Here is a 27,989-nt window from a genome sequence, read left to right as displayed (position 1 = left end):
ACATCTTCATCAACTTGACAACAATAAAAATGCAGAAAAGTGAGAAAACACAACTACATACAGAAACACTGCAAGTCGCACAAAGACAACAGAGATGAGCCCCTTGAGGCAAATTTGTGATATTGGGCTATACAAATAAAATTGACTTGACTTGAGTTATAAGTCCAGGGCTCTGCCTTTATCCAATGCATATTGATACAAATAACTAGAGCTGCATCTAATGATTATTGTCATTATTGATTAATCTGACGATTATTTTCTTGATTATTCAAATGAATCGTTTGGTCTATAAAATGTCAGAAAATGGTGAAAAATGTTGATCACTGTTTCCCAAAGCCCAAGATGACGTCCTCAAATGTCTTGTTTTGTCCCCACCAACAGTCCACAACCCAAAGATATTCAGTTTACTGTCACAGAGGACTAAATATTCACATTTGACACATTTTGTTGTTGTTTCCAAGGTCCAGAATGAACTTTCACGCTCAATTAGTATCACTGTAACTAAAATCATTTTGAAAATGGTACATGCCTAAGTATCTTTGTTTAAATAAGGTTATTTTAAGGCAGTTCTTTTAAATTAGACATTGTGAAGGGACAGATGATTGATGGGAGATAACAGGTATGATAAAGGTCTTCATTCAGGTTTCAAACTACCTCATCTGACCAACAACAGAACACTTCATATGTTATATTGTTATTTTCCACTGTTCTCAAACCCAAAAGCCCACACAGACATAAACTCTTTGAAGGAATGTACTATGAATTCATTTCTAAGCCATCTATCCCCCTTCTTTTACACAGAAAACAGACCAAACCTGGTCTGCAAAACTCCAAATACATGAAATATGTACACTGATATCTTACAGGGGATTCAAGCAGCTTTCAGCTCCACACTGGTCACAATTAGAAACACAAACAGGCAATCATACAGCCCTGTATGTACAGTACACACACACACACACACACACACACACACTGGGCAGTACTGCTCTGCAGCCAGTTGTTTGAATGTTAAAAGGATGATCCGAAGCTCTTGGTCTCATACATGCAGATAAAGTAGGGCGGTCCAATGGGTCTCATCAATATTTGTTCTACAGAGTTTATGAGGTTTGTAAAGTCCTTTAGTTTCCTGTCACGAGATCATGTTCTTGTCGTAATTTCTCAGGAGATGGTCTTGTGTGTTTCGTGTCCCAGCACCAAAAGCGGAAGAAGAAAAGACAAAGAAGAAATCTGGTAAATAAATAACAATAGAAAAAGTATTTGCTGAAGCTTCCACGTTTCACTGTGCCGCTGCAGGTGTGGCAGTGTGGCACGCTGCCAAGGAAACATTGGAAGAGGAGGAAGTGATGGATTTTGGAGTCTGGCACCTGCAAAAGAAAAGAGAAAATTAACATTAAAACATGGATAATGTAAAATCTCTGCCTTTTATATACAACTTAGACGCAGGTTAATAAGATTACCCAGCAGCACTGAGATTACAACCTGCTGAGCAATGAGAGATAAAACTAGGATCAGATTAGGACAGCCGTGAGAGGGTGTGGCTAATCCTGAATAATCCCATTTAGAGATGCACTGACTCTAAACCATTTACACCAGTCAGATACAGGATGAAGAGGAAAAGCAGCTCTTCTCTGTAGATCGACACCCCCAAACCATGACGGCTGAATTTCATTCATAATTACATGTTTTCTAAAGGGTAAAAACTAACAAAAACACTGAAACTGTTCTCATTGACTGATTTGGGAATTTTGAGGCTCATACCAATATCAATATTTGAGAGTTTAAAAAAGAATCTGAAAGCTATAAATCAGCTGACACTGCTTTTTTACACATAACATTTTCTGGCAATGATCTCTCAGATATGGTTATTAAAGAGCTAGAGATATGTAATGAGGCAGGATGTTTGACAGTTTAACAATAAAAGTCACCATTAGAAATTACAGTAACAGTAAATATAAGATGACAAATCATTTTTAAGAGTAAATTTATAAATTATAATGAGAGACATGTCATCCAGCAGCACCTCTCTCATGTTTTAAAATGTATCAAAACACTATCATTCAATCAGTCAATCAAAATTTATGTGTATAGCACTTTTCATACAGGGTAGTGCAATTCAAAGTGCTTCACAGATGACTGACAAGCTGATAATAAGACAGAGCAAATGGAAATTGAAATAATCTGAAACTAATGCACACAATAAATTAAAATTATGAATCTATTAAAAAAACAGAAACCAAAAATAGATTTAAACATGTAACAATAAAATAAGTGATTAAAATAAAATAAAAAATGTCATTAAGAATCAAAGCCAAGTTTAAAGTTTACTTTGAAAAATATCTACACTTTCAGCTCCTCTCAGATCCTCAGGCTTTTGCCATAGCGATGGCACTTCTATGTATCAAAAAACCTCAAAAGAGGAGGAGGAAAGTATAAACCCAGTCGTGACCAGAGAAAGGAGTGTGAGGTACATGTTTTTTAGCAGTGGCATGACTCTAACTCGCCATTGTGTTCTGTGTTTCGTCTACATCAGCTGTATCATCGTTTCGAATTGGTCTTAGTCGTTTTTTCTTTCACTTATTTTTCACTTAAGGAATCTTGAGCTGTCTTCAGGATGTCAAATTTTATATGACTGTATGAGAAATTTCATTCATGATTTACACAACAAAGTTGTTTCCTATCTTGGCCCAAGACACTCTTGAAAAAAGAGATTTTTAATCTCAGTGAAGTTTTCCTAGTTAAATAAAGGTTAAACAAAAATGTGGGACAGCACAAAACACTCACCAGGAGCGAGACTTGCGGACACCTCTGTCCTTGGTGGGGGAGCTGTCCAGAGAGGGACTTTGGTTCGACTCGGCCTCCGTTGATCGATCCAGAGAGGCAGTGTTTGGAGGAGTCATGTCCAGCTCCAGAAACATGATGTTCTCAGCCTACACAAACACACATACACAAAGTGAGCTGTGGTAAATAAAAGTGTATTATCTGGATCGGAATTAATGAATGCTACCTTGCTCTCTAGTGAAGGTTAATTCCATTCAATTCATTACATGGTTCATTAAAATAAAGGTGTTGCACTCACTACGTTTTGTAAAGTAAAACAAATGTGTTAGTCCCATTTTTGTTATTAGTCCATGTAGTGCTGCAAGTAACGATTATTTTCATTATCAATTAATCTGCGGATTATTTCCTTGATTAATCGATTTGTCTATAAAATGTCAGAAAATTCCTCTTATAGAGTCCAAGGTGACGTCCTCAACTGTCTTGTTTCTAAGCCCTGTTAGCCCAGCACCAGCAATTAGTTGATGAACACAGCTGAGCATTTAGCAACCATAGAGCGAAGTATTACCTCATTTATTTACCTTTGTTAAAAGAAGAGTGAATACTGGACTTACAATCATCAGGTGGCCAGAAACACAAATCAGAATGAATGCTAATGCTGCTCACTCCTTGTAGTCTTGGAAGATGGTTCTGTACATTTTTAGCATATCAAGTCTTCAGCGGAAGATCTTTTGACCCTTGAAAGACAGATGTTCAGTGGAGTATAAACACCTCAACACCCCTTTAACTTTTAAGGACTTTGTAAATTGTCACATTACTTTCTTCTATTTATTTATGGTCTTACTATAATTTAAAATACAACTCCTGCTCAGCTACTTGAGAATATGTATTATGGCTCTTTTGAGTCACTGTCCTCTAGTGCTTGATTGTCATGCCTTGCTTGTAAGTTGCTTTGGGTAAAAGTGTTTGCCAAATGACAAAATAAATCAAGTAATATCATTGGGACTAAGAGTGTTGAGCTTTTGCCTTGTGGTCAGAACCTCAGAGGACAGTCAGTTTCATCCTGAGATGTCAGAGCCACAAAATTGCTCAAAATTGTTACTTATTACAGCACTGGACATGAATGTTCAGCCTTTAAAGTGATGACTTGTCAACTTCCCATTCACACACACTCATGCACACACACACACATCCCTACCCTGTATCTGGAATGAGCCCCCATCGCTATGGCAACCCTGGCGTACTGGCTGATGGGTCGTTTGTATCCAACTGCAGATGTCGGCCTTTTCTTCATCTGCAAGGATTTACTGGATAGAGGATGGGGGAGGGAAAACAAAACACCAATCAGAAATCAATGTTGAAAATGCCAAAAAGCATCGTCATGAAGCTTTAACAAAGATATCTCAGCTTCTACAAAAGAAACAAGATCAGGCTTTGTGTTTCCATTTGAACACTATAAAAGTCTACTTTAAGGCTTCATTGCTTTATGAGCTGGAGGATAACAAGTAAAACAAGAGCAGCAGTGTTCCAATTGTATCTTAACATCTAAAACCCACACTGACCTTTCAGCGGGGACAAGAGGCTGGAACTTCCACTGATCCTCCTCTGGGTCAAACGTCAGTCTGTTCATGATCTTATTCTTCTCTTCTGGAGGGATGAAGTTCTCTATGATCAGATACCTGCAAGCACATAACACACATCAATGAGTACGTTTACATGCATTAGTATCCTGGTTTTAGTCTTGATCATTGGGGATATACCTAAATCTGGTTATTTATATCTCTGTTCTGGTTTCTGATTGTCTGCCTTCAGGTGTGTCTTAATTCCTCAACATCTCCGTCACTCATTTCTGTATCGACTGAGTTAAACATGTTTCAAAACTTGAGGTGAAGGTATGCAAAAATGCTGCCTCCAAGTCAGAAGCCAGGGCTTCAGCCTGCTCTGAACGCTTTGTTCGCAATGCTACCTCTACCTTTCCTCCTGATGATGTCAGATTGTTCACACATGCCCACAAACGGCCGTCCATTCTGTAGTCTGTGTTGCTAAGGTTGTTGCTAAGGTTGTTCCACGGGTTGTTTGCATTGTTCTATTGCATATTTCAGATCAGATTCAGGCTAGAACATATACGGATGTATTTGAGAAGTTTCAGTTCCAACTAAAGAACGAAAAAATGAACTGAGATCTGACTAGTACTGCAGAAAGAGTCAGTATAAGATAATTAAGGAGTTTTTTTAAAACTGTAAATCATGCAAATATATTCCAGGAGAACCCAAGAATATAAATATAGACCTGGAAATGTGTATGTTACATCCCCTTTGACTAAGTTTCTGGAGTTTGTGGTGTCTAAGCTGTGTCACTGATTGTCACTAATGTTATTTCTAATAAAGGAGACATTGCTGAATTGTTAAATTTACTGATTAAATAAATATTTCTATATTAAAAATGCATCAAAAGACTACATGTAATGTGAAAGAAGTTGCTCATAATGATGAACTATTAGAATCTTTCAGCTCATTGGTTTGGCTTTATGGACTGCAACTTTACTCTTTGTTTACACTCACATTGTTGTTTTCAGCAAAAAAAAAGCTCTGAGACTCCCGCTGTACGCTACCTGCTCAAAACCAAACGACAGAATTAATGAGCTAAAGAGCCAGATAACTTACTCAGGAGTTAGTGGAGACCAAAACAGAGCTAAAAGGAGAGTGAATATTCGTTGAGGGCCAGAAACACCACGCAAAATGAATGTGAATGTCACTCTGTGACTGCTGGATGTGTAAAAAAACAACTGTTTGCTAACATGTTCAACATATAAACCTTATCAGGTGATAATATGCCAGTGCTGTGTTAACAGCTTGTTCTGCTGCCCTGCAAGTGGTCAAAAAAAACTGTTATCATTTAATATCTTAAATAAATAAGATTCATATTGATGTTTTGTATTTGCCATTCAACTTTACAGATTTTATATATTTTTTCAGCTTCTCTCAGTATTTGGAAAAATTAATTTCCTGTGAAGCATGTGCTTATCTGATGCGAGTGTGCAGCATGTTTGCTGAAGCATCAGGGCATATTTGCTTATTTTGCTAATTTTTCGGTGATTTGTTTGTTTGTTGGACTCACTTAAACTTGAGCTCTCTGGTGAGCTCGTTCTGAGTCTGCTCCAGCTCCTGTCGGCTCCTCACATGCTCATCGTTAACGTCCTGGATCTCCGCTTTGATGCACTGGAGCTTGGCATACAACTAGGAAGAGAGAGAGAGACAAACAGAGAGGGTGAGAAGGAGAGATGTCGCCCAGTGCAGTGCAGTCGCTCATGAACTGGTCTCCAACTAGCTGCAGCTTGGTTGCCCATAGCAACAGCAATGGAGGCACTGGTGTCTGGAGAAATGGGCAGCCAATAGGAGCACGGCAACACGGCAGCCCTCCCTCCTCTTCCCTCCTGCACTCCTGAGCTTTCACACCGTTCATTCTTTCACGCTGAGCCCAGGGCTGACTGTGCAAGCTTCACACTGTCTTTAAAGTAGGCTAATCCTGACTTTATCCCTGGTCTAGTTACCCTGAAAGATGACACTGCAGTTCAAAAGTTCATTTTCTTGCAACTTGAACTTGAACGAGCCCAGAGTAAATCAAGACAAGAAAATTATGTTCTTCTATCAGCATACCAAAAATCCTCGAAATTGTATTTATTGTTAAAAAAATAAATCTGATATTAAAGGAAATTCTATATAAACTTCTGTGCACAAACGCATTTCAAGACACAAATGTGCCCCATGACTCTTTCCTTGCATTCAGACTCTGAGCAAATTTCAGAGTCTACTAACAACATGGATGTACTGTTCTCAAAGAAATGCCTCTGAAAAGGTTAAAGCTTGATTTATAGTTGACAAAAGGGGTCAACAGCAGTCACGTCGTAGATAACTAACTTTGATTCATAGTCCAGCCTTTGATTTCACCCTTTAATAGCACCTCCATAACACATGTCCTTATACTGTTGGATGTCTGTGTTAAACATGGACAAAGGTCTAAAACGTGAGGTGAACATATGTAAAAAAGCTCCCTGCATGTCAGAAGCCAGAGCTTCAACCTGCTCTTTATGCTCCGTTTGCAATGTTACCTCTACTTCCTGATCACGATGATGTAAGATTGTTCATAAAGGCCCACAAACACCCATCTGTTCTCTGGTCTTGCTAAGGTTGTTCTATGTTGTTGTTCATGTTGTCTACTCGCAGGATCAGATTTTTGTGCTCAAACATGGACAAATGTATTTGTTTTTCATTGTTATTTGTTTCATTGTTTCATTGTTTTCATTTTGAAAGAATGAGAAAAAGAAGTGAAATCCAACTACTGCTGTTTGTCTACGTAGCCGAGGGGCAGCTTCCAGAAGCTAGCCAATCAGAACAGAGTGGGCTCATTGGGAGGGAGGCCTTAAAGAGACAGGACAAACAGCCTGTTTCATACAGAGGCTGAACTGAAGGGCTGCATAAAGAGCCGGTATAAGATAAATAAGGAGTCTTTTCAACTTTAAATCATGCAGAGATATTCCAGTAGAGCCCCAGAATAAAAATACAGACCTGTTAATGTGCATGATACGTCCCCTTTAAGACAGTGCCTCTTCCCAGGCAACATAAGTAGCCTATAAAACAGCACCAAGCTTGGCCAGAAGGTCTGTCTTAATGACAAACTCAGGGAACAACCTTTCTGACTACTGCACCACTGGCCATAACCCCTTAACGCACAACTATAAATCCAGCTTAATAAGTATTCACTGACTATTATTAATTTGACCTTCATTTTGAACATGACAGAACTGCTCATGAAATGCAATGAAATTGGAAGGGAAATCTGACTAATCTCAACACTTAACCACAAAAAATTCAGCAGAAACAAGTTTTTTTCTCAGCCAACAAGCTTGTTGACTGCCAACAAACTGACTAGGTTTCACTGTGTGAAAAGCTCCAATCTTCATTCTCTTTCTTTCAGAGTGGTGGCACCATGCAGTGGGAGAGGGGTGGATGGCACACTTGCCGATTCAGGGCATGAGGGGAGCAGAGATCAACACAGGATCATTAGTCACATTGTCATCCACACTCACACAAAGGGTTGTTTGGGGTTAGTCCTGCTGGCCGGGAAGTGCAACAAACTGGGAGGAGAGAAGTGCTGTGAGAGGCTTTTTTTTAGGGGTTTGCACAGAGGGATTTAGCAGCGAGTTACTGGGAGATCCTGAGCGGTTTGACCAGGAGGGGACAACAGATTGAGAAGGTTAGCATAGAGAGCATGAACAGGCCCAAGACAGAAAGTGATATAGAGGGACAGCAAAGAGAGGGGGAACGGCAGGACAAACCTTCAGGTACTGAGATTTAAGTGTGTGTCCGGACGGAGCATGTGTCCGAGGCAGGGGGTCATTAGGATCCAGGTCAGGGGTTCAGGGGTCAAAGGGGTAAAGAGGGATATACTCACATTAGGAACAGAAAAGGAAAGTGTATTTGTGTTTGTGCATTTAAAAATATCTTTCCATGTACATACGAGCATGCTTACTGTATGTGCATTTGTATGATGTTTTTCTGTATTTTTGTACGTAGACGTGTGCGCAGTATCTGTAGATATTTTACCTTCTTAAGTTTCTTGGTCTTGGCTTCGACTTCCTGTTGCAGAGAAGTAAAAGTCTCCCTCAGCTCCAGCGTCTCATCATCCTGGACCATCATCTGCTGCTGAATCTCCCTCTCCCTGCGTGACTGAGAGCATAAATAAAGATCTCGTTTCAGTTCAACAGACTACTTTTCAGCAGAAACTAACAGTAAAACACAACTTACTGTGCAAGTAAGAATTTACATCTGATTAGAACATTGCATTGATGAATATTTACACTCAAACATATTTACCTGCTCAGCAATCTCCTGTCTTTTCATCTCAAGCATTTTCTGCTGTTCATTGGTGTGATCTATGATGTTCTTTCCTCCGACCAGCAGCTTGCTCTCCATTGCCTTAGAAACACAAACAATATTTAGATTAATATTTATGAAGACTCTGTATCCTGTTCTTGTAAGAGTTACTGTGTCTGATATAAGCCTCGTGCTGCTGAAGAGTTGATGACCAACACCACAAACATTTACCTGCATCAAAAAGTAATTTACATACAATTTATTTATACCCTACAAGGTACGGATGATACAAAAGTAATACCAACAGAATCTGACTTTTGAAGAATATAGAATATTTTGAGAAAAAAAGTTGTAATTTTATGAGACAGAAGTACTTATTTTGTGAAAAAGGTCAATCTATAATTTAATAAATAATTTCAGCACAAAATACAACACTGGTTATTACAAGATAAGAAGTGTCGTGTCCATATGAGCTTTAAATGATACTGTATTGACATCAACATGGATTAACAAAAAAATATATGTTTTAAGACTGTAGCTAGCATTAATAATTGACACAATTAAGACCTTAAAATGTGAAGAGAGAACCCTTCAAGGGCACAGAATGACTTGACTTTCTGGCCACTGAAGCTCCTCGAGGTCAAACTGAGTTCATCTGGACGTTTAAGTCTTTGTGAGTGTTTGTGTGTGTTGGGCTGCTGCAGTCAGAGCAGACATTGTGCTGATGAGGCAGATGGAACTGGAAGTGGGCAGCTTAACATCGCCATGATGACACGAGGACACAACAAGCTGAGCTCGGCTGAAACTTAGCAGAGCGTCACTTCAGATGTGAATCACAGTCAATCTTAGACTGGATGTATTGTTACAAACTATATTTCAGAGGATGAAACGATATTTATCCTTATTGTTAATGTATAAATGTGTAAGTTAGCTGACGTCTAATAACCTATTAACAATAATTAATGGATTTTGGCTGTGTGAAATCATAAAATAACTAGAAAACTAATTATAATGAATTGTTATCAGGTGACCAGTTGAACATTTTTAAAATCCAACTGGAATAAACTGTTTTTTTTGTGCATTTTTTGAGTTGAAATACATAAAAACATACATTAAATACAAATCTTTAATTGTTTTATCAGATAAACATAGTATAAAGTATATTCTGTAGGCTGTTTGAAAATATTTCCAGTCACAGGAGCTGATTTGTACAATTTCCTCATGTTTGTTTTGTTACAGTAATGTTCGCCAGACTATTACACAGAAACAAAACAGTGACAGGATCCCAGCTGTCAATCATCTCCAGCTGCTGCGGAGCGCTGCTATCTGTAAACAACAACAAACAAGCTACAACAGTGCATGGCCACCCAACCTGCCCCTCCTTGTCCCTAAGAGCATGTCTATCTTCATGGGGGTTTAACAACAACAAAGTTTTAAACCTGCTCTCAAACTGTTCTCCTGCTGTTCTGAGAGAATGTGAGCATTTGAGGGTGTGTGAAGGCCTTTACCAGTTTTGACAGGCTCAACGGGACACGCTTCCTTTGTCACGGTTAAAGTCTTTTAGAGGAATGATAAAGCTGACGGACTGCAATGGGAAGAAGCCTGAACAAAATTCAGTGGATTTTGCTCAGTTGGAGTTTCCAAGCAAGCAGTACAGTGTCAAAACTAAAAGCATGTGACCTTGATCATACAGCAAAGAGCAAAGGAAGCACTGCTGCTCGCTCAAATCTCTTCGTCAAAAAACGATTACACTCACAAATCTGTCCCTGTTGTGCATGCACACACATAACCTTCACCTGCAGACTAATCAAATTTACTTTGCTTTTTTCTAATACTAATGATAAAATGTCCTTATTCACACATTTTCTGCACTAAAAGCAGCAACCATGACTGTACGTGGGTCACTGAAGAACAAGACTAATCAAAACCTAGGATGTGGCTGGACTGTGAATGGTCAATGTGTGAAATTGTGACCAATTTATAACAAGGATAGTCAGTGGTTGTGTCTATAATGTGAATATCCTGGATATTAAATGTTAATCTGCAATTTTGTAGTGGTCCCAGTAATATTCGCTGGTAAACTGTACTGAAGTAGCACATCACATGACATGGTTAAGCTACGTTTAAGTTAAAAAAAAAAAAAAAAGGGTATAAATGCAGTTGCAAGAACAATACTTGCCACTCATATCTTGGGATGATGATTTGAAAAAGAACTTATTTTAATTGTAATTATAATTATTCTTATTATCTGTAAACTCGCCCTGTTCTTTCATCTGTTTCACTCTGTAGATGTCTCTCTGCATTGAGTGATTTGTCAGAGTGATGGTTATTTGTGGTGCTTTAACTGTGCGCGCTCCCTCATGCCTCTATGTGCCTTTTTTCTGCCTGTTTCCTGGTTGATGATCATGGAGGCTGTGGTGGAAATTGTGAATGAAAGTTTTGACAGCATTTTGGGTACAAATTCAGGAGGTTTATCTCCAGCTGGTTACTGCAGTTACATTCAAATCAAATGCACCTGCAGAGCAGCCACCCAACACTAAACTGATATAACAGCTACATGAGTCACATGTTTTACCTGCAAGACTCGTGTTTTAATGCTGTTGTTCATCGTTTGCGATGTGAAAATGTCAGAGAAATAAAAAGCTTGCATCCTGGTATTAGTTCAGTTATAAAATCCAAATGCACTGCAGAGCATCCTGCAGGCTGCTGACAGCGCTGCCAGCTGAAGAGTCAATAGAGCCAACACTGGACAGTAGAGAGGAGACGCAGAGATGCAGGTATTTAACACCACAGCTGAGAGCATCAGAGCTCAGAGCAGGAAACACAGTCACTCTGCGTCGCTGCTATCCTCACGCCAATTCATTTTGAAAGAGCCAATGGGGAAACTCCAACTCTCGGCCAGCCAACAAATGGTGTAACTTCATCACTCACTCAGGCGCTCACTCACTCATGGACAACCGTGGTTATAGGGCTGGTCCGTGGCCGGTCCAGCCAAAAAGTGACTGCACAGAACAAGATATATGATTCTGCAGTGATGCTGTACTGACTTTACTCATTTCAAAACATCCACACACATGTATCTCCATTGCAGAAACACAATTCATTTCTATTATTATATTACTTATTTTACAGATTACTAATATTGTGACATTTTCCATAATGAAAAAAAAACTCAGCATAACTGAATATGTGACAGGTGTGGCGGAGAAAAGTGCAACTCGAAAACAGAGAAAATCTCTCGCACACTGTCTCGCTTACTGCTGGAATATTTATTAGTTCACAACATTTCAGTCTGTTCGACCTTCATCAGATATACAGGCAGCATCACAATCTTCCATATATATATATATATATATACACACAGGAGCTGCCTCAATCATCCACAGAGGACCACAGAAGATAGCCTGACTAGTGAGCACCATGAACTCATCATCAGGCTAGTCAGTGAGAAAAGCATTGAAAAGACCAGAAAATAGAGAACGACACAAGGACAAAAATACCAGTAAATCTCACAATACTGTCATACATAAAATATTATACTGTAGCAACATCCATATCACCCCAAACTCTCCAGAGGGCAAAAATAGAAAATGACAAGTAAATATAAAAAGGGCAAAATTACTGATACATCATAAATCCTACAATGTTATGAAACATATTGCAGCAAAAAACGTATTAAACCCAATCTATCAAAAAGTCAAAAAGGAGAAAATAAACTAAGGATGATGTGCCAATTTATGAAAAATCTTGCAATATTGTCATACAAACATTATAGCTACATCTAAGTAGCACCAAACTGTCAAAAAGTCAAAGATGTACAATGGCAAAGTATAAATAAGAACATAAATGCCATTAAAATAATGAGTATGAAGAATAGTACGGACTTTGTGGTTGTTTTTATTTCTATCTTTTAAAATGAAAATATAAGGTGCAGATTTGATTACATGTGCGTGTTAACTCTGTGAATGACTTAATAGAGAATCATTATCATTTCATGCCTCTGGTTACAGCATCTCTGGTTACCGTGGCGATTTAAGGCCACAGGAATCACTGTGATGCAATCTGTCATTATCTAGTTAATGACCGATCCGTGTCCTGAGGGCAAACGTCTAAAGTGAACATGGAGAAGCAGGAATGAGGAACGAGAGATGAGAAACAAGATAGGGAGGGAGAAAAAAAGAAAAACAGAGGAAGAAAATGTGAGAAGAAGGAGGAAAAAAGGGGCCCAAAGAAGGGCAGTCGGGGGCCATGACCATTTTGTGTTGGCCACATTCCAGTCTCAGGACTCCACACAGAAAGACAATCAGGGTTTAAACTGTGAGCAGCCTATATATTCTCTATCACTGTTCACTTGATTATATGAGTGAACACACAAACACACACAAACTCATGCAGAGAGTACAGTGGAGTCCTTCAGAGGGGATGCAGCAGGTCTTTACAGAAAGCCTCTTTGTTTTCAAGCTGTCTTTGTGTTCTGTGTGTGTCTTTGTATCCTGTCATATTCTGTCAGCTTCATTAAAGGGGTGATTCATGTCAGGGATTTTCTCTCTCATGCATCCCATGTCTCCTCCTGATAGCTAGTAGTTAGAGTCACATACAGGCTTTACACTGTAGGCTATGAATGGTCCGTGGCTTAAATGGACAACTTGACATTTTACATTTCAGATTTTTTTCTGTTTTTGGGACCATTGTGAAAAAGTCCTGTAAAAATGCAGTCAATCAAGAAAATAATTGACAGATTAATGGATAATGAAAATAATCCTTAGTTGCAGCCTTAATAAAGGTTAACAAGATCCACAGTGGGTGTCACAGGGTTCATGAAACTGTGCCAAAACCCCCAATTACATCCACTACACAAATGCACCGACATCCAATTAAAATGGAACAATGTTTAAGTTTAGATGTTCAAGTTCCAAGTTGTTCACATGACAGTCGCTGTCCAATTATACTGCATGTGTCCCACAGATATCCTAAAATCAGTTTGCTACGTTTGTGTGCAAACATTCCTGTCATATAAGGCAACATATATAATGTCTGAGTGTTACGACAGCAATGTACTGCTTTATAGCGGAGAGGATAGATTCACAAATGACTGATGAAGAGTCAAATAAACAATGTTGTTCAAGTTACAAGCCTTCATCATGACTTCACAATTCCTTATTGAAATCCCGTGGTGCTATTAGCTGTAAGCTATGGCCTTGTTTGTGGCTAATTGGGTGCTAACAATTTTGAGTTACCTTTAAAGGGGACGTATCGTGCACATTTTCAGGTTTATAATTATATTCTGGGGCTCTACTGGAATATCTTTGGATGATTTTCAGTTTAAATAATTCCTTATTTATCTTAAACTGGCTCTTTATGCAACCCCTCAGATCAGCCTCTGTCTCAAACAGGCTGTTTTACCTCCCGTCTCTTTAAGACCCTCCTCCTGATGAGCCCCCTCTGTTCTGATTGGCCCAGAGGCTACGTCGAGAAACAATAGTAATAGGATTTCACTTCTTTTTTTTCTTCTTGTTCTTGTTCTTGTTTGAAATGGAAACTACTACTGTTTACCTCATGTTATTGAACTTTGACCATGTTAAACATAGACATCTATATAAATGACAGAAAATCACAAAAAGCCTGATGTCCCTTTTAAGTTTAGGGGGTTTTTTTTAGCTCCAAGTTGTTCATATGACAGTCATTGTCCAATTACACTGCACATGTCCCTCAGCTATCCTAAAAACAGTTTGCTACCACTGTGTTGTCCTTGATGACTGTAACTACTGCTGTGCAGACTTTTAATCATCAAATAAATTCAGTTCAGTTAATCAATCAGAGCCAAATTTCCTCCAAGATCAGTTGAAGCTGCTATTACATGGTTATTTATATCATGTACAATAATACTGTAATTACATATATATATTTCTGTATATATTTCCCAAGCTGCAGAGTCTGTAGCATGATGGCAAAAAAGAGAAACACCCTGGAGCTTGTAGTGTGCCAGCCTGCATATTTGTGTGTGTATGTATAATGTGCCCATAAGTGTGTGCTAAAATTCTTTTGGCTGTGACTGATCCATTTCCTGACGGGAAAGTGAGGAGAGTGGGACGAGTTGCATATTGAGCTAGCTCATCCGCACGGGCCAGCCAATCACAGTGAGGCCAGGGCCTGCTGGGAGCGACCGCGCTATAAATACGATGTGACGACAACAGGTCTCGTGTGTGCAACAGAGAGACAGAAAGCTCGCTGGGAAGAGACAGAGAAAAAGAAGAGGAAGAAAAGGGGAAACAAAAAGACAGAGACAGCAGACACTGAGCATGAACGACAAGAAAAGAGAACAAAGGTCAGGCCTTCTCTGGGAATCTGCTTCACGTCCTGGTCGATGCAAGAAGCACTTAAGGAGCCACGACTCAAAGCCTAAAATCTCATTACCATTCATTCACTGTCAGTTATCTCCTACATCTTCCAAACACATGAGGGAGATACAGTGAGTGACTCGTAATCAGCAGATCACAAGAGACCAGAAACCACACATCAACCCGGAAAACATCCCTTTATCCTGCCACAACACAACTGGATATTGACATTAAGGCTTTTACTATTATGACTTGTTTTGTTGTGTATCTATTCAAATCAGGTAATACTTCCTTAAAAAAATGTACAGATTTGCATGTGAGAGTGCTCATTTTTTAAATATACTCTTTTATTCTCAGGTATTTGTAAAAAATGTATCTGCTAATGAATTTCTTTACATCATCAGTATTTGGCAGAAAGGTCACATTTGTTGAAATGTATTGATGTAAAGAAAGAAAACACCCCCATATGTTTACTGAGCTTTGAAATCAGATCATCTTTATTGGGAACAAAGAGGATGCTGAGTTTGAATTTGAGGTTTTCTTTACATTTGAACATGTCAACCTACTTGTTTTTTTATCTTAACAACTTTCACCTTTTATTCAGGTGTATAAAACATCTATTTTTATATTTGCTCAGGTGGAATACACATAAAACACACTGCTTAGTGTAAGTAGAATACTATTTTTGTTTGGCAGATTTAGGATTTTGTGACTAATTCTACAAGTAAAGATGAATAAAAGGTTTCTGTTTGAGAGGTCAAAACTTTGGCAACAAAAACTAATCTTTATACAAGCTATTTAAAGACCTACAAGAAAAAAATGAATATAAAAACAGAGAACAACGTGATTCAGTTTGTGGCCTTCAGGCTGGACGAGCGTGACCTGTGCTGACATGAGTTTTTCCTTTCTCCACGCACTGTGAAAGTAGTTGAAATTGTGTCAGAAATCCCGACTCTGAGGTTTGTTTTTAACTTAATTTGTTCTTGCTGATCTCTAGCAGCTGGTATAAAAATTGTTTAATTAATTATTCATATGTTTTCATAATCATTTTGTATAATTTATGAAGTTGGAGTAGTTACATTAGCAAAATATTACATCTCCACTCCATCCAAAATTGCTAATTCATTTCCTTGTACATATCAGAGACAGAGCAGGGTGTATTGTTTAAGAAAAGGTTGCGCTGATCCCATGACTGGATGTGGAGTTTGTGAACGCACATATAGACATCCTGTACATACACACACACACACACACACACACACACACACACACACACACACACACTAAAACACACACAGAGTTGATTCATCAATATTTCAGTGATGCAGTCTTCCATGCTGAAAGATGGAGAGCAGTGATGAGCTCTCTTTGTTCATGAGCCTACAAACACACATATGCACGTACGTACACACACACACACACACACACACACACACACACACACACACACATACAAAGACCTCTCTCCCCTTGTCCAGACTTTTTCCTCCTCTAATTAGACAGGAAGGCAGATACATAAACAGGAAACAGTCATTCTATCCATAAAGCTGTGCATGTATATGTGTGTACGTGTGTGTACGTGTGTGTGTGTGTGTGTGTGTGTGTGCGCGCGCGCGTGTGTGTAAAATACATTCTGCATGCTTAAATGCATGTGTGCAGTATATTGTGGAAAGCCGATATGTACGTCTGTGTGTGTTGTGCTGATGATATCTCCCATGAGGCAATGGGCATTGTTTTTGATGCAGCATCCTCATTGGCTGAACTTCAGCTGGCAGGATGTAGGAAAAAATAACCCTTTAGGACTTTAATGCACGGGCAACATTTTGAGTCAGTGTCGGTTTCCACAAATAAAAACAGACAGAGAAGTGAAATGAGTTCAGGTTATGTGAACATTCATAATGAACATGGTCTGTGCTGATCTAGAAACTGTACATACATACTGTAATGCTTATTAGTTTTTCATCTGAAGGATTCGGTTATCATCCTGCTGTAAGAGCAAGTTTCCTCATCTGTTTACTAGAGAGGCTGACAATGCAACATCTATGTTAGGCTTCTTACAAAAAGAATCAAAAGAATTGTAACTCAGTGTTTCCCCAAATGCAAACACTATCTGGGCAGTGTGCCGTGAAAGAGTGTTTCATTTTCAGTCTTATTTTATTAGATTCACACTCTAGAGAGCTAGTTATGATAATATCTTTTTCCTGTTCCCACAAATTAAACTTAAAATCCAACAATTTGATCCGCATTTGCATGCACTCCTGCACTGGTGATATTTTTTAAGCAGCAGCTTCACACATATAATTAAAGATGCATAAAATTGCCCTATTTACCCCACTGCTTCTCTGGGAAGTTGTGAAAAAGTATTTCTGGAAACCCAGAAAATGACTGACTGAAGTAGTAAACAAGGCAGACTGAGGAAAAGTAGAATCACAGAAATTTAACAAAGTTTTTATTGGTAAGTAATTAGTTGATTCAACTCTGTAATTACTTACTAATACAAACTGCTATAAATGGGATCACCTCAGATTGCTGATACTTGCAGTAAAAGTAGAAAGACAGAGAGATATACTGAAGGAAGTCAGGATTGAGAAACAAAAAGCTTTATTTCTGCAGATTTTAACAAGATATTTAATGGGATTCAAAGTTCACTCTCGACTTGGAAATATCAGATGAGAAATCTAACCACAAGTAGGGCTGCAACTAATGATTATTTTCATAACCAGTTAATTGGTTGATTATGTTCTTGATTAATCAATTAGTTGTTTGGTCTATAAAATGTCAGAAAACGGTGAAAAATGTCGATCACTGTTTCTCAAAGCCTTGTTTAGGAATTTCAAATGTCTTGAAACCAGAAAAAATTCATATTTAAGAAGCTGGAATGAGAGAATTTTAGCAATGACTCAGAACGATTAATCGATTGTTAAAATAGGTGGCGATTCGAGTAATCGACTAATCCTTGCACAAGGTCCATTTAGCTTTGGGTCATATTATATAATGTTCATCTACTTATAGAGTTTGTCCAGTTATCTATTTTCAAGGTCAAGAAAGAACTCTGAACTGCAGCTTTTAAGCCAAGCTGGACGTGAAGTGTTGTTTTGTTAACATCAGCATGCTAACATGCATCTTAGTTTAGTGTGTTAGTTAGCATGCTAACATTTGCTAATCGGCAATAAACAAGTATCAAGGCTGCAACGATTTAAAATTAATCACCAACCATTCAAGTCATTTTTTAAGAAAAGATGTCCATAAAAAGGGAAAGGGAGCCTTTCAATGTGAAATGGATGCTTTCTAAGGAAAAGCGCCAAGCTTGAAACATGTTGCAATCCAGAGCAGCTGCTGATAAAAGCCTTTTCTGTATTCTTCATGCCATTTAGTGCCTGAGTATTTCACTGACATACTTGGGCATTTTTTCTTAAAACCACTGGAAAATAGTGGAAACAGACTTCCCAAATTCTTGGTGTTCCAGCTTCTTAAATGTGAACGTTTTATAGTTTCTTTAGACCTCTGTGATAGTAAACTGAGTATCTTTCGGTTGTGGACTGTTGATCAGAACTAAATAAGACCATTTTATTTGCAGACACCCTGAAAAAAGAAGTGAGGCAAAAAGAAAGACAGATCTCTAAAGTGAGGAAGAGAGACACTAAGAAGAAGGGAGACAGTTCAGTTTTGACCCAGAAATTGGAACTAAGAATAGTCGACTGGAGGGACGGACACAGCAGCCTCCTTATGAGAAGCTGCTGCTCAGCATGAAGCTCACAACAGCAGCTGCACTGATACCTGACTGTTTCATAACAGCATAAACTGGACTGAGGTCAGAGTCACTGTGTAATCTGTGATCTTTTCCAAGCATGCCTTCAGTTACGATGCTCTCGGGAAACACCTTTGAAGCTTAAGAAGGTTCGTTAGACGGATTTTACGATGATCTTAGCCTTAAGATGCTTTCGGGAAGACGATGCCCTGGGGTGTAATGGTGACAAATTATGTGACTCTGTAGACAAACTGTCCTTCAGAAACAAACGATGCAGAAAGGTTGACAGGATACACTAAATTTCTAAACTGCAACGATTGTATTGAGTCAGATGACAGTAAATCCTTGGTAAATTCATAAAAAAAGAAAAATATCCATCCTCTTTATCACTAACCATTTGCCACTAGCTTCATGTGAACTAACAAGGCCTTTATGGTTACACAAATATGAATCAACGATACTGTAACAGCTGGATGATACATCTGAATTTTTACAGGAAACCTTATAAGCTCACATTCTTCTACTGTAAATCAATTTTCATGGTATTAAAAATGAGAAAATTTGGCTTATTATTGTCTGAAAGCAGCTGAGAGACTCTTGAATGAACAGTTTCATTTTGGCTTTTTGAGAAATCTTGGCAGACAGCCTGCATACTACATTTCCCCCACTCTTCCACAGTTATTAATGAATTAATTCTGATCATGACGTAGACAGTCAGTACTGATAAAAACCACTCAAGTGTTTCCCAGCTTTGTAAGGAGCAAAGAATCAGCACATCAGTTTGACGCAGCTGCTGCTGGCACGTCCGAGTCATCAGCTTTGCCATTTAACGGTCTGTTGTTCACAGCCAAATACGTCAATGTGGAGAAATCTTCACAGTGCATGACACGGAAGCTCAATTATACGAGCTGAGCAGAACATTTTCACACGAAACACTGACTTTGTAGAAAATTAGGGGCAGGCGGCCTCAAGGCTCGAGGCTTGAGCATGGCAGCGGTCATGATTGTGGTTGTGCTGTGCAGTTTCAACAGACAGTTTTTAAAATAACTGGTTTTCTAACTGAGTTATTGCACTCTTAATTTTCCCTTAAAATTTTGTCACACACCAAAGATAAATGATTTAAATAAAACACCACTCAGCCCTAAAACACACATTTAATATAATCTAATCTAACAGTGTGTATTTTAGCTGGATTTATGTGCTTGTTTTTCCTGCAGCCTCTCTGTGTGAACCCGTCTCTGCTTTTTGACACATTACAGCAAAAGAGAAACGGTGAAAACAATAACATGACATGGCTACAAAGGTCACACACTAGATCTGACCCTGCGATGTTGTGAATATTTGTGCTGGTATGTTGACCTACAGAGTCATCGAGATGTCCCACATCTACATTTACTCATGTGGTACTTCCAGCAGTGCAGACAACAGTTGCACCAACATGGAAACACAAGAATCCACAGATGGAGAGCTGTACCTTGGAGGCCAGTTAGCCAACAGCACCCTGCAGGAACACCAGCTGACCCAACGCAGCTTCACAAGGCTGGTTCCTGACCTACTTGCATTTGTATGTGTGTGTGTGTGTGTGAGTCAGAGGACTCAGTTTAAGTCTGATATTATCTGTAATTGGTTATTTCTGAGCTTGTTTCCACCTCCCTCTCCATCCCGAGCATCTCTCTCTCTCTCTCTCAGTCTGTCTCTCTGCCTGGCAACCTCTCTGTTATTTGTCAGGAGAGGAGAGAGAAAAATGGAGGCTGCAGGTCGCTGGTAGTGATTGGTGGGCTAATATCATTCTCAGCCTATCAGAAGAAAGCTGGGCTGGCTGATTGATCTGAGTGGAAATGCTGAAAGATCACATCAGTGATGTCATGGGAACTAATAAGATGGTTAATAATAAATTTTTTTTTGTTTACTGTAAGGCAAGACTGTCATTATAGAATACTGACACTGAAATTTGGCTGTAAACAATGTTTAATATGAAAAATATGCATCAGACTTGAGCTTTTTTTTTCACCATTTCACCCCCATCATATTCTTATGTTTGGTTAGATAACACAGCAATCCAATCCTGTGCGTTTTCTAATGACAATGTTGAAGAAGTCTGCTTATAAATCTATATAAAAATCTGCCAATTATTGGTTTGCAGAGACTCAAAATGATCTTCAACACCACTGTTTTTAAAAGAAAAGGATGGTGTTTGTGGGACTGACTCAAAATAGATAACAAGCATATCAGACTTGGTTTTGGTCTTTTTATGGAATCTGTTGAGAACTTAAACTTTAAGCTTTTGCATCTTCTAATAAAACTAATGAACCAGTGTCTTGCATGGCTATCATTGTTTTGAGGGGTATGCAGGTTTCCTTCTAAACAGACTGACGCATCAAAGGCAGGAAATTCTTCTTCTTCTTAATCATCTTCCTTCTCAGGGGAAGAGGAGAGGGGGGATTTGCTGATTCTCTGGGCTGACACCACTCAGCAGCCACCTAGTCAGCATCAAACACACAACGCCAAAGACCCTCTGAGACTGTGCTTTTTGATCACAGAAGATTTTTATACGGGTTTAGCACAAAACAGCATTAGGCCCACAGTGCTTTAGAGGACAACGTGACGGGAAGAAATATGAGAAGCCTCACACAGAAATGTCACTCAGTCTGAGGGACACGGGATCAGGGTATACTACATTAGCTCTGTCTCAGGGACTTTCCTAAACCTCATACTTGCACTGAGAAAAAAAAAAGCCGCATCCTAGAGATGAGCCAACATTTAGAGAACACTTACACTGCTCTTAAAACTGTAAAGTAGGTAGGTACAAATGCAGCATAAGTGCTCTATCATTTTTTTGTGTTGAGTGTATACTGCTGTGTATATTTATTCCATGAAATAAGCTGCAAATACACGACTACTGACAGTCATTTTGGTTCATGCTCTCATCAACTCCATACTTCATACAGGAGATATACATGTAAATATATATGAAACGCCCCCCGCAAACACCAGTAGTGTTGAAAAAAAATTCTTGGTGATTGATGTTTTTTCCTCATTAGGGATAGAAGATAGTGTCTTTTTAATCATTTTCAGTGACGACTGGCCAAATTATGACTATTTAATGTCACCTTGAAAGCAATGGATGAGCAACTGGTACTTTAACTAAATCTTTCAGTATTTTAGAGACACACATTTGCACTGATGTACAGGAAAAGGCTACATGAAAGTTGGGTTATAAGCGATGATTCAATATTATTATTTATCGACTTTTAGTAGAATCGTATTGTGATATGATTGTGTATCTTATTTTACAAGATTCTGTCATGCTGTAATTAAGATTTTAGCTTGCTTTTTTATTGTTCTTAAATATCATTCTAATGCAGAGTTTTATCTGAAGTAATGCATAACTTTAGAACAATGTTCGTTGCATTGATCACCAATTTCATTATTTTACATCTGACATTTGCCATATTGTGACATACAGTATATCAATATCAGAAAAATACTATTATTAACCATATCATAATATTGATCTTAATTATTTTTCCCAGCCCTACATGGTAGAAATCCATTGTAGAAAAGGGAAACATATCAATTTGTCCACTGACATCTTCAACAGACCAGCAACCAAACATCTATAACCTTTTCTCAGTTGGAAAAACTCTGTCTCTCCCTGTTATTACAATACTTTTGTTGCTATCGCCCTCTCCACCTACACAGACTGTTTATTATCACAGCCGGATGCATCAACTTCACATTTGTCCTCTGAGAGTTGTTAAACCACGCTGGTGGTTTTAGGGAAAGTGGAAACACCAAAAATCTAAAGTACAACACTTTGTTGCTTCTAAAATACACAAAAATTAATAACAGAAAAAGAGGCTAGAAGCAGGGATTTTGACCTTCATTTGTTTCTATGGGAGTGACACTGAATACATCTTTTCTCTCCTCTCATATCCTCACCTTAGGGCCTCGGGTTGTTTGCAGGGCTGCAGCTCAGTAAGCTGATCCAGTTGTGTCTCATGTTGGATGGTGCAGGCTGTATCTACAGTATTATAGACTGCAACCCCTCAGTCACTCTGCGCGGATGACTTATTGACTGGATATGCCCGTGAATCAGAGCAAGTAATTAATGCAGCTCTGACTCTGACTGTCTTTGATTGATGACTGTGTGTTGGTGTGTGTGAGTGGGGTGAAGAGAGAATTGACATTTTAAGCTACAGTGACCACAGTTCCCGTCTGGACATTTGAGACACCCAACCAGACTGTGCATAAAGGGCGGCAGTCACAAAAACAAACATAGTATGAAAAACACTGGCTCTGGATATCTGGATGTTACAAGTCTAACATGAAGATTTAAAGGTGAACTCGACCAATTTCATCCATTCAGATTGGCTGTTGGTCATGTTGAGTACTCGTCAGCCTGTGAAAATGGTGGTAAATGTCTTCTGAGGCTCTGGAGAAGCTTTCTAAAGCCTCAGGAAATAACTCCAATAATGTCATTAGGGTTATCTCGGCTACGGCCGTAACAGACAGTCTGTGTTACAAACTGGCTGCATGGAATTTAAAAGACACGTGCATGGATGGAATATTGAAAATATGCTGTCATGATGCATTATAGGAAATGCAGGACGCAGTCGGAGCTTCAGCCATTCTCGGAAAAAAGGTCTCAGCCTCTATTGTTTCCATTTTGACCATCCTATGTCTCTTTTGAGTTCCCAAACTTCATGGAAGTGCAAAAATAAATCGCTGGAGTTTCTCTTTAAGCTACAATAATCACTGTTCCTGTCTGGAAATGGAAAACATCAAACCAGACTGTAGATAAGGGGCCACAGACAGAAAACACACATAGTACTAAACACACTGGTACTGGTTGTGGATATCAGGATGTTATCAGTCTAATCTTAAAGATCAGCAAAATCATCATTTCTATCTGTTATGATAACATAACTAACCTGGCAACGTTTTTATGACAAAGTCGAATAGGGCAGCTTGGTTGTCTAAACCACTATATTTGGAGTAAAGCCAAAAGTGAAGGCAGCTGAAATGTCAGTAATAATCCGTCACTGTACAGAAAAAGCAACAACGCACAACTGCAGCAAAGTAAAGTAACAGTTGAACCGTAAAAGTCGGCCTGTGGGCTGTGATGGATGTTTACAACAGACAATTTGGGTAGTAACTGATAGTTGTTGTAGTCATTTCTTTTTTCTCTCTTCCAGGCAAGTTTGTTTAAAACCTGAATGTCATCAAAATTGTTCAGGGCCAATATATCAACCGGTAAAAGCTTAATAAAGACACATCTACACTATACTAGAAAATATGTTGACTGGTAAGTAACAAGAAATGGCAGTGTAGAAAAGCCGAAGATTAGTTTTGATGTCATCCAGAAACTGTGTCTCAGGAGTCCACACTGAACCTCAAAAGTCAAGTATTAGTCAGGCTGTAACACACACACACACACACACACACACACACACACACACACACACACACATATTGAAGTGTAATTAGCCAGCCAGTGTCAGTGTCCATGATATCCTTTAATAACAGGCTCATCAGATTATCACACATGATAATCTCATGGACCTCTAAATCTGACTTACTGGACTGTGTGTATTGTGTGTGTGTGTGTGTGTGTGTGTGTGTGTGTGTGTGTGTGTGTGTGTGTGTGTGTGTGTGTGTGTGTGTGAAAGAGAGAGAGAGAAGATAGAGTGAGAGTCTGGTTCACTGACAACATAAAGCTGAAGTTTTCTGCTAATAGTGAAATGCAGATTATCACCATTATTATATGTTGTGTTGGCTCTTGATTGGCCCCCATGTAAAGTCAAAGCAGAGCATTGCTATGGTAGATTAAAAGTTCACTCTTGACTGTATAAACAATCTGACATTACAGATTGTGAAACATATTTTATGTTTATGGCTTTTATGTGTTGTAAAAACATGTTATAAGTAGTAAACAAAACAAACTCACCACAATGTCCATTAAAGGTCCAAATCTAAATGGACTTTGTGGTGAGTTTGTTTTACAAAATGCTATTACCAAGGTCAAGAATGAACTTTTAATCTCAATTTCTAAATCAACATGGACCAGAAGTCCTTAAAATACTCAGAAAAAATGGAAATGTGAAAGTCTACAATTCCATGTTATACTGGGAAAAGTCCATCTGCTGAAGAAGATCATGTGATACAATCAAAAGCTCCAGAACAGCTACTAGGGCCTTGTAGTGAGATTGTTTAGACGCTTACTCATTAATCTTTGTAGAGCTGCGATGATTAGTTGCTTAGATGATTCATCGTTTTGAGTCATTTTTTTGTGAATATTTCCTGCTTTCTTTTGTCTTCTGTGGTTATAAACTGAGTATCTTTGGGTTGTGGACTGTTGGTCAGAACAAAAGAAGATATTTGAGGATGTCATCTTGGGCTTTGGGAAACAGTCATTTCACCATTTCTGGACATTTTATAGACCAGACGACTTATCAAGAAAGTAATTGTTAGTTGCGCCCCCACATTTTCTTTTTTCCATGTCCTAACCTCTGATGACCTCTATGATCTCTTAATGTGAACAATGTTGTATTTTGTCTGAATAAATGAAAGAAGGAAGGAAGGAAGGAACAAAGAAAAAAAGATAAATTCATGACACCAGCTCACTTAGCTCCAGGCTACTGACTGGACTCACAGGTTTGATTGCTCACCTTGTATCTGGCGGTCAGCTGCTCAGTGGCTTCCTGCTCCTTCCTCAGATCCCCCATCATCCTCTCTTTCTCCCCCAGAAGCCTCTGCTTCTCATCAGCCAACAGGGAACGATCTCCTCTGATGGCCTCCTTCTCCCTTTCCAGCCGCTGCTCTTCCTGCTTCACATATTCCTCTGCCTCCTTCTCCACCTCCTCCTCACCCTCTGTATCTTCATCCCCATCTCTCTCCCAGCCCTCGCCGTCCACCTGCTCCTTCTTCTGTTGGCTCCTCCACTTCCTGTGGTTGAGCTGGGCCCTGAGGCGAGCAATTTCCCTCTGGAACTCGCGCAGCAGGGCGTCTTTGGGGTCCTCATTGACTTTGGGCTGGTTCTGGATGTTCTTGGCTCGGTTGGCGTAGCGGAGGGTGGTGAGGGTCTCGTCGTAGTGCTGGGGCGCTGGGCCTAGAGTGGCCACCATGACAGTCTTGGCATTCCCGCCCAATGAGTCCTGCAAAAGGCGGGTAAGCTTGGAATCCCGGTATGGAACGTGGCTGCTGCGCCCGTCCGCCAACGCTGAGATCACATTCCCCAGAGCTGACAGGGAAAGGTTGATCTTAGCGGCCTCCTTCAGGCGCTCTCCCTGGACGCCTGTCTTGGCCTGACGCTCACTGCCAGCCAAGTCCACCAGGTTGAGGCGACCAACCCTGATGTGTTTCCTCCCATCTGGTCCCGGCTGGCTGCACTCCACCGTGATCAGGAACAAAGCATGGGACCTGGACGAATGTTCATTCATGTCTGTCGCACCAACTGCCCTTGCCTGGTTGCCGACGTTCATCACCTCCTCAATTTCCTTGATGCTCTTGCAGACACATGACGTGAGGTCTTGTACGTACACCCCGGTGTCAGGACTCTCCCTGAGCTCCAGGGCCCGGGCATTGCCATGGTTGGGATCCAGGAGATCCCGGACCTCCTCCCGATAGATCTCAAGGTAGGAAGCCCGCACCAGGTACTGCTTGTCAGACTGTGAGCGGGAAATGTGTGTGAAGATGTGGTCAAAGGCGTTGGGTATCACTCCTCGTTTCTCTGGGTCCATCCACGCTCCCTGCATGGTGTACGTCTTCCCTGTCCCGGTCTGCCCATATGCAAATATGGTACCGTTGAAACCTGCGAGCACCGAATCTATCAGCGGCCGAACGCTCTCATCGTACAAGTCTCGCTGTTTGGAGTTTGCATCGTAAACTGCGTCGAATGTGAATGTTTTCTGGGGCTCGCTGGGTGGTGCGCGAGGGTTTCTGAGGATCACTTGTCCCAGCCGCAGGTCCATCTGTATGATGCCCCCTGCAGGCCCGTTGGACTCCTCTTTCCGGTTCAAAGGGCGGCATCGAACTACCACCTTCACTGACTCGCTGCTCTTATTCTTTGACATGACTGGCTTCTGTTTCTTGTTGTAAACAGCAAAATGACAATTTAAAGATCACCAACAAAAAAAGACTGAAAACCTTTATGATGCCTTTAATCACCCTTGAATACTCTGTCAGTTTCAATGTGTCACCACTGCTTTTCTATTCATTAATAAAAAATCGGTAAGGCTTCTTGATCATATCATAAAGGAAAATAACTACAGTTCCTAATAGCATAGGCTCTAACATTTAACAGTGCAAATGTTGAGATACCACTATTCCTAATGGCTAATTGCCTTTTCTTATTGTCTGTTATCTCAGCCTTCAAACAGACAGACGGTCAGCAGCTCTCACGCGTTGCATCGACGCTCCATTGCAGTCCCGCTACACGTCCAGATTCATCCGGTGAAAAAAAATTCCACAGTGCCGATGAAAGAGCCATTAAATTCAGATATTTCACTCATGTCCTCTTGGTTTTACACTCCCTGTGGATCCGCTACACACCGCTGTCCGCATCTTTCTGTCCTCCGCTCATAGATGCTCCGATGTGGATTTGCGGCTCTCGGTTCTGTGCGGAGAGAGCTCCCCTCCAGCACACACACATACTGAGATACACACTCACATACACACACAGTCATTCAACCACCACACCCCACATCACTGCGGAGTGGAACAAAGGATCATGGGAAATGGAGTTTCGTCTCACCGGTGAGTTGATCCTTGTCCAAGGCTGCCACCATCTCGTCAACTACACACAATGTTTGTTCAATTAACCAACTTTAATCTGAACATTTGTGTGTTTATGGTAAGAGTTTATCATTTATAATTTAAGATATTAATTTAAAGATAGTTAAACCCCATAACATAGCTTAAGAAGCTTTTTGTAGGCCTATTTTTTATTTTATTTTCATTTATTTTGCCTTTTTTTTTATTAAGACACGAATGACAGTATCATAGGACAATAAGGATGTGTGTGTGTGTGTGTGTGTGTGTGTGTATACTGTATGTGTTTTCCCCCCAGAGCCCTCCCATGTTCATCTCTTAACTATTTATTTATATTTTTATTTATTTTGTCTATATATTCCTTATTGTCCTATGATACTGTCATTCATGTCATATTCAACAAAAAATAATAATAATAAATAAAAAAAGTGTTACTAAATCAGCACACCTTCCACTACTTGTACCTGTATATATCCATTG

General features: G+C 39.6%; 1 protein-coding gene across 2 annotated transcripts; it reads right to left on the bottom strand.

Annotated features, from left to right (window-relative positions):
- Positions 1-388: 388 nt before the first annotated feature.
- On the bottom strand, positions 389-27,498 carry LOC121882410 (kinesin-like protein KIF3C). Of its 2 annotated transcripts, XM_042390661.1 has the most exons (9): positions 25,409-27,498; positions 8,652-8,753; positions 8,382-8,504; positions 8,114-8,122; positions 5,896-6,014; positions 4,341-4,457; positions 3,977-4,085; positions 2,785-2,930; positions 389-1,367 (listed from the first exon to the last, which is right to left on the bottom strand). In XM_042390661.1, exons 1-9 carry the CDS (start codon positions 26,810-26,812, stop codon positions 1,280-1,282), a joined length of 2,217 nt encoding a protein of 738 aa, XP_042246595.1. In that variant the 5' UTR covers positions 26,813-27,498; the 3' UTR covers positions 389-1,279. The 2 variants fall into 2 exon arrangements, with proteins under 2 accessions (XP_042246595.1, XP_042246596.1); XM_042390662.1 differs by lacking the exon at positions 8,114-8,122.
- Positions 27,499-27,989: the final 491 nt, after the last annotated feature.

Source organism: Thunnus maccoyii, chromosome 17 (genome assembly GCF_910596095.1).
Source record: "Thunnus maccoyii chromosome 17, fThuMac1.1, whole genome shotgun sequence".
Taxonomy (NCBI): Eukaryota; Metazoa; Chordata; class Actinopteri; order Scombriformes; family Scombridae; genus Thunnus; species Thunnus maccoyii.
Note: the sequence above shows the minus strand (reverse complement) of the source record. Positions and strands in the feature narration are given on the sequence as shown.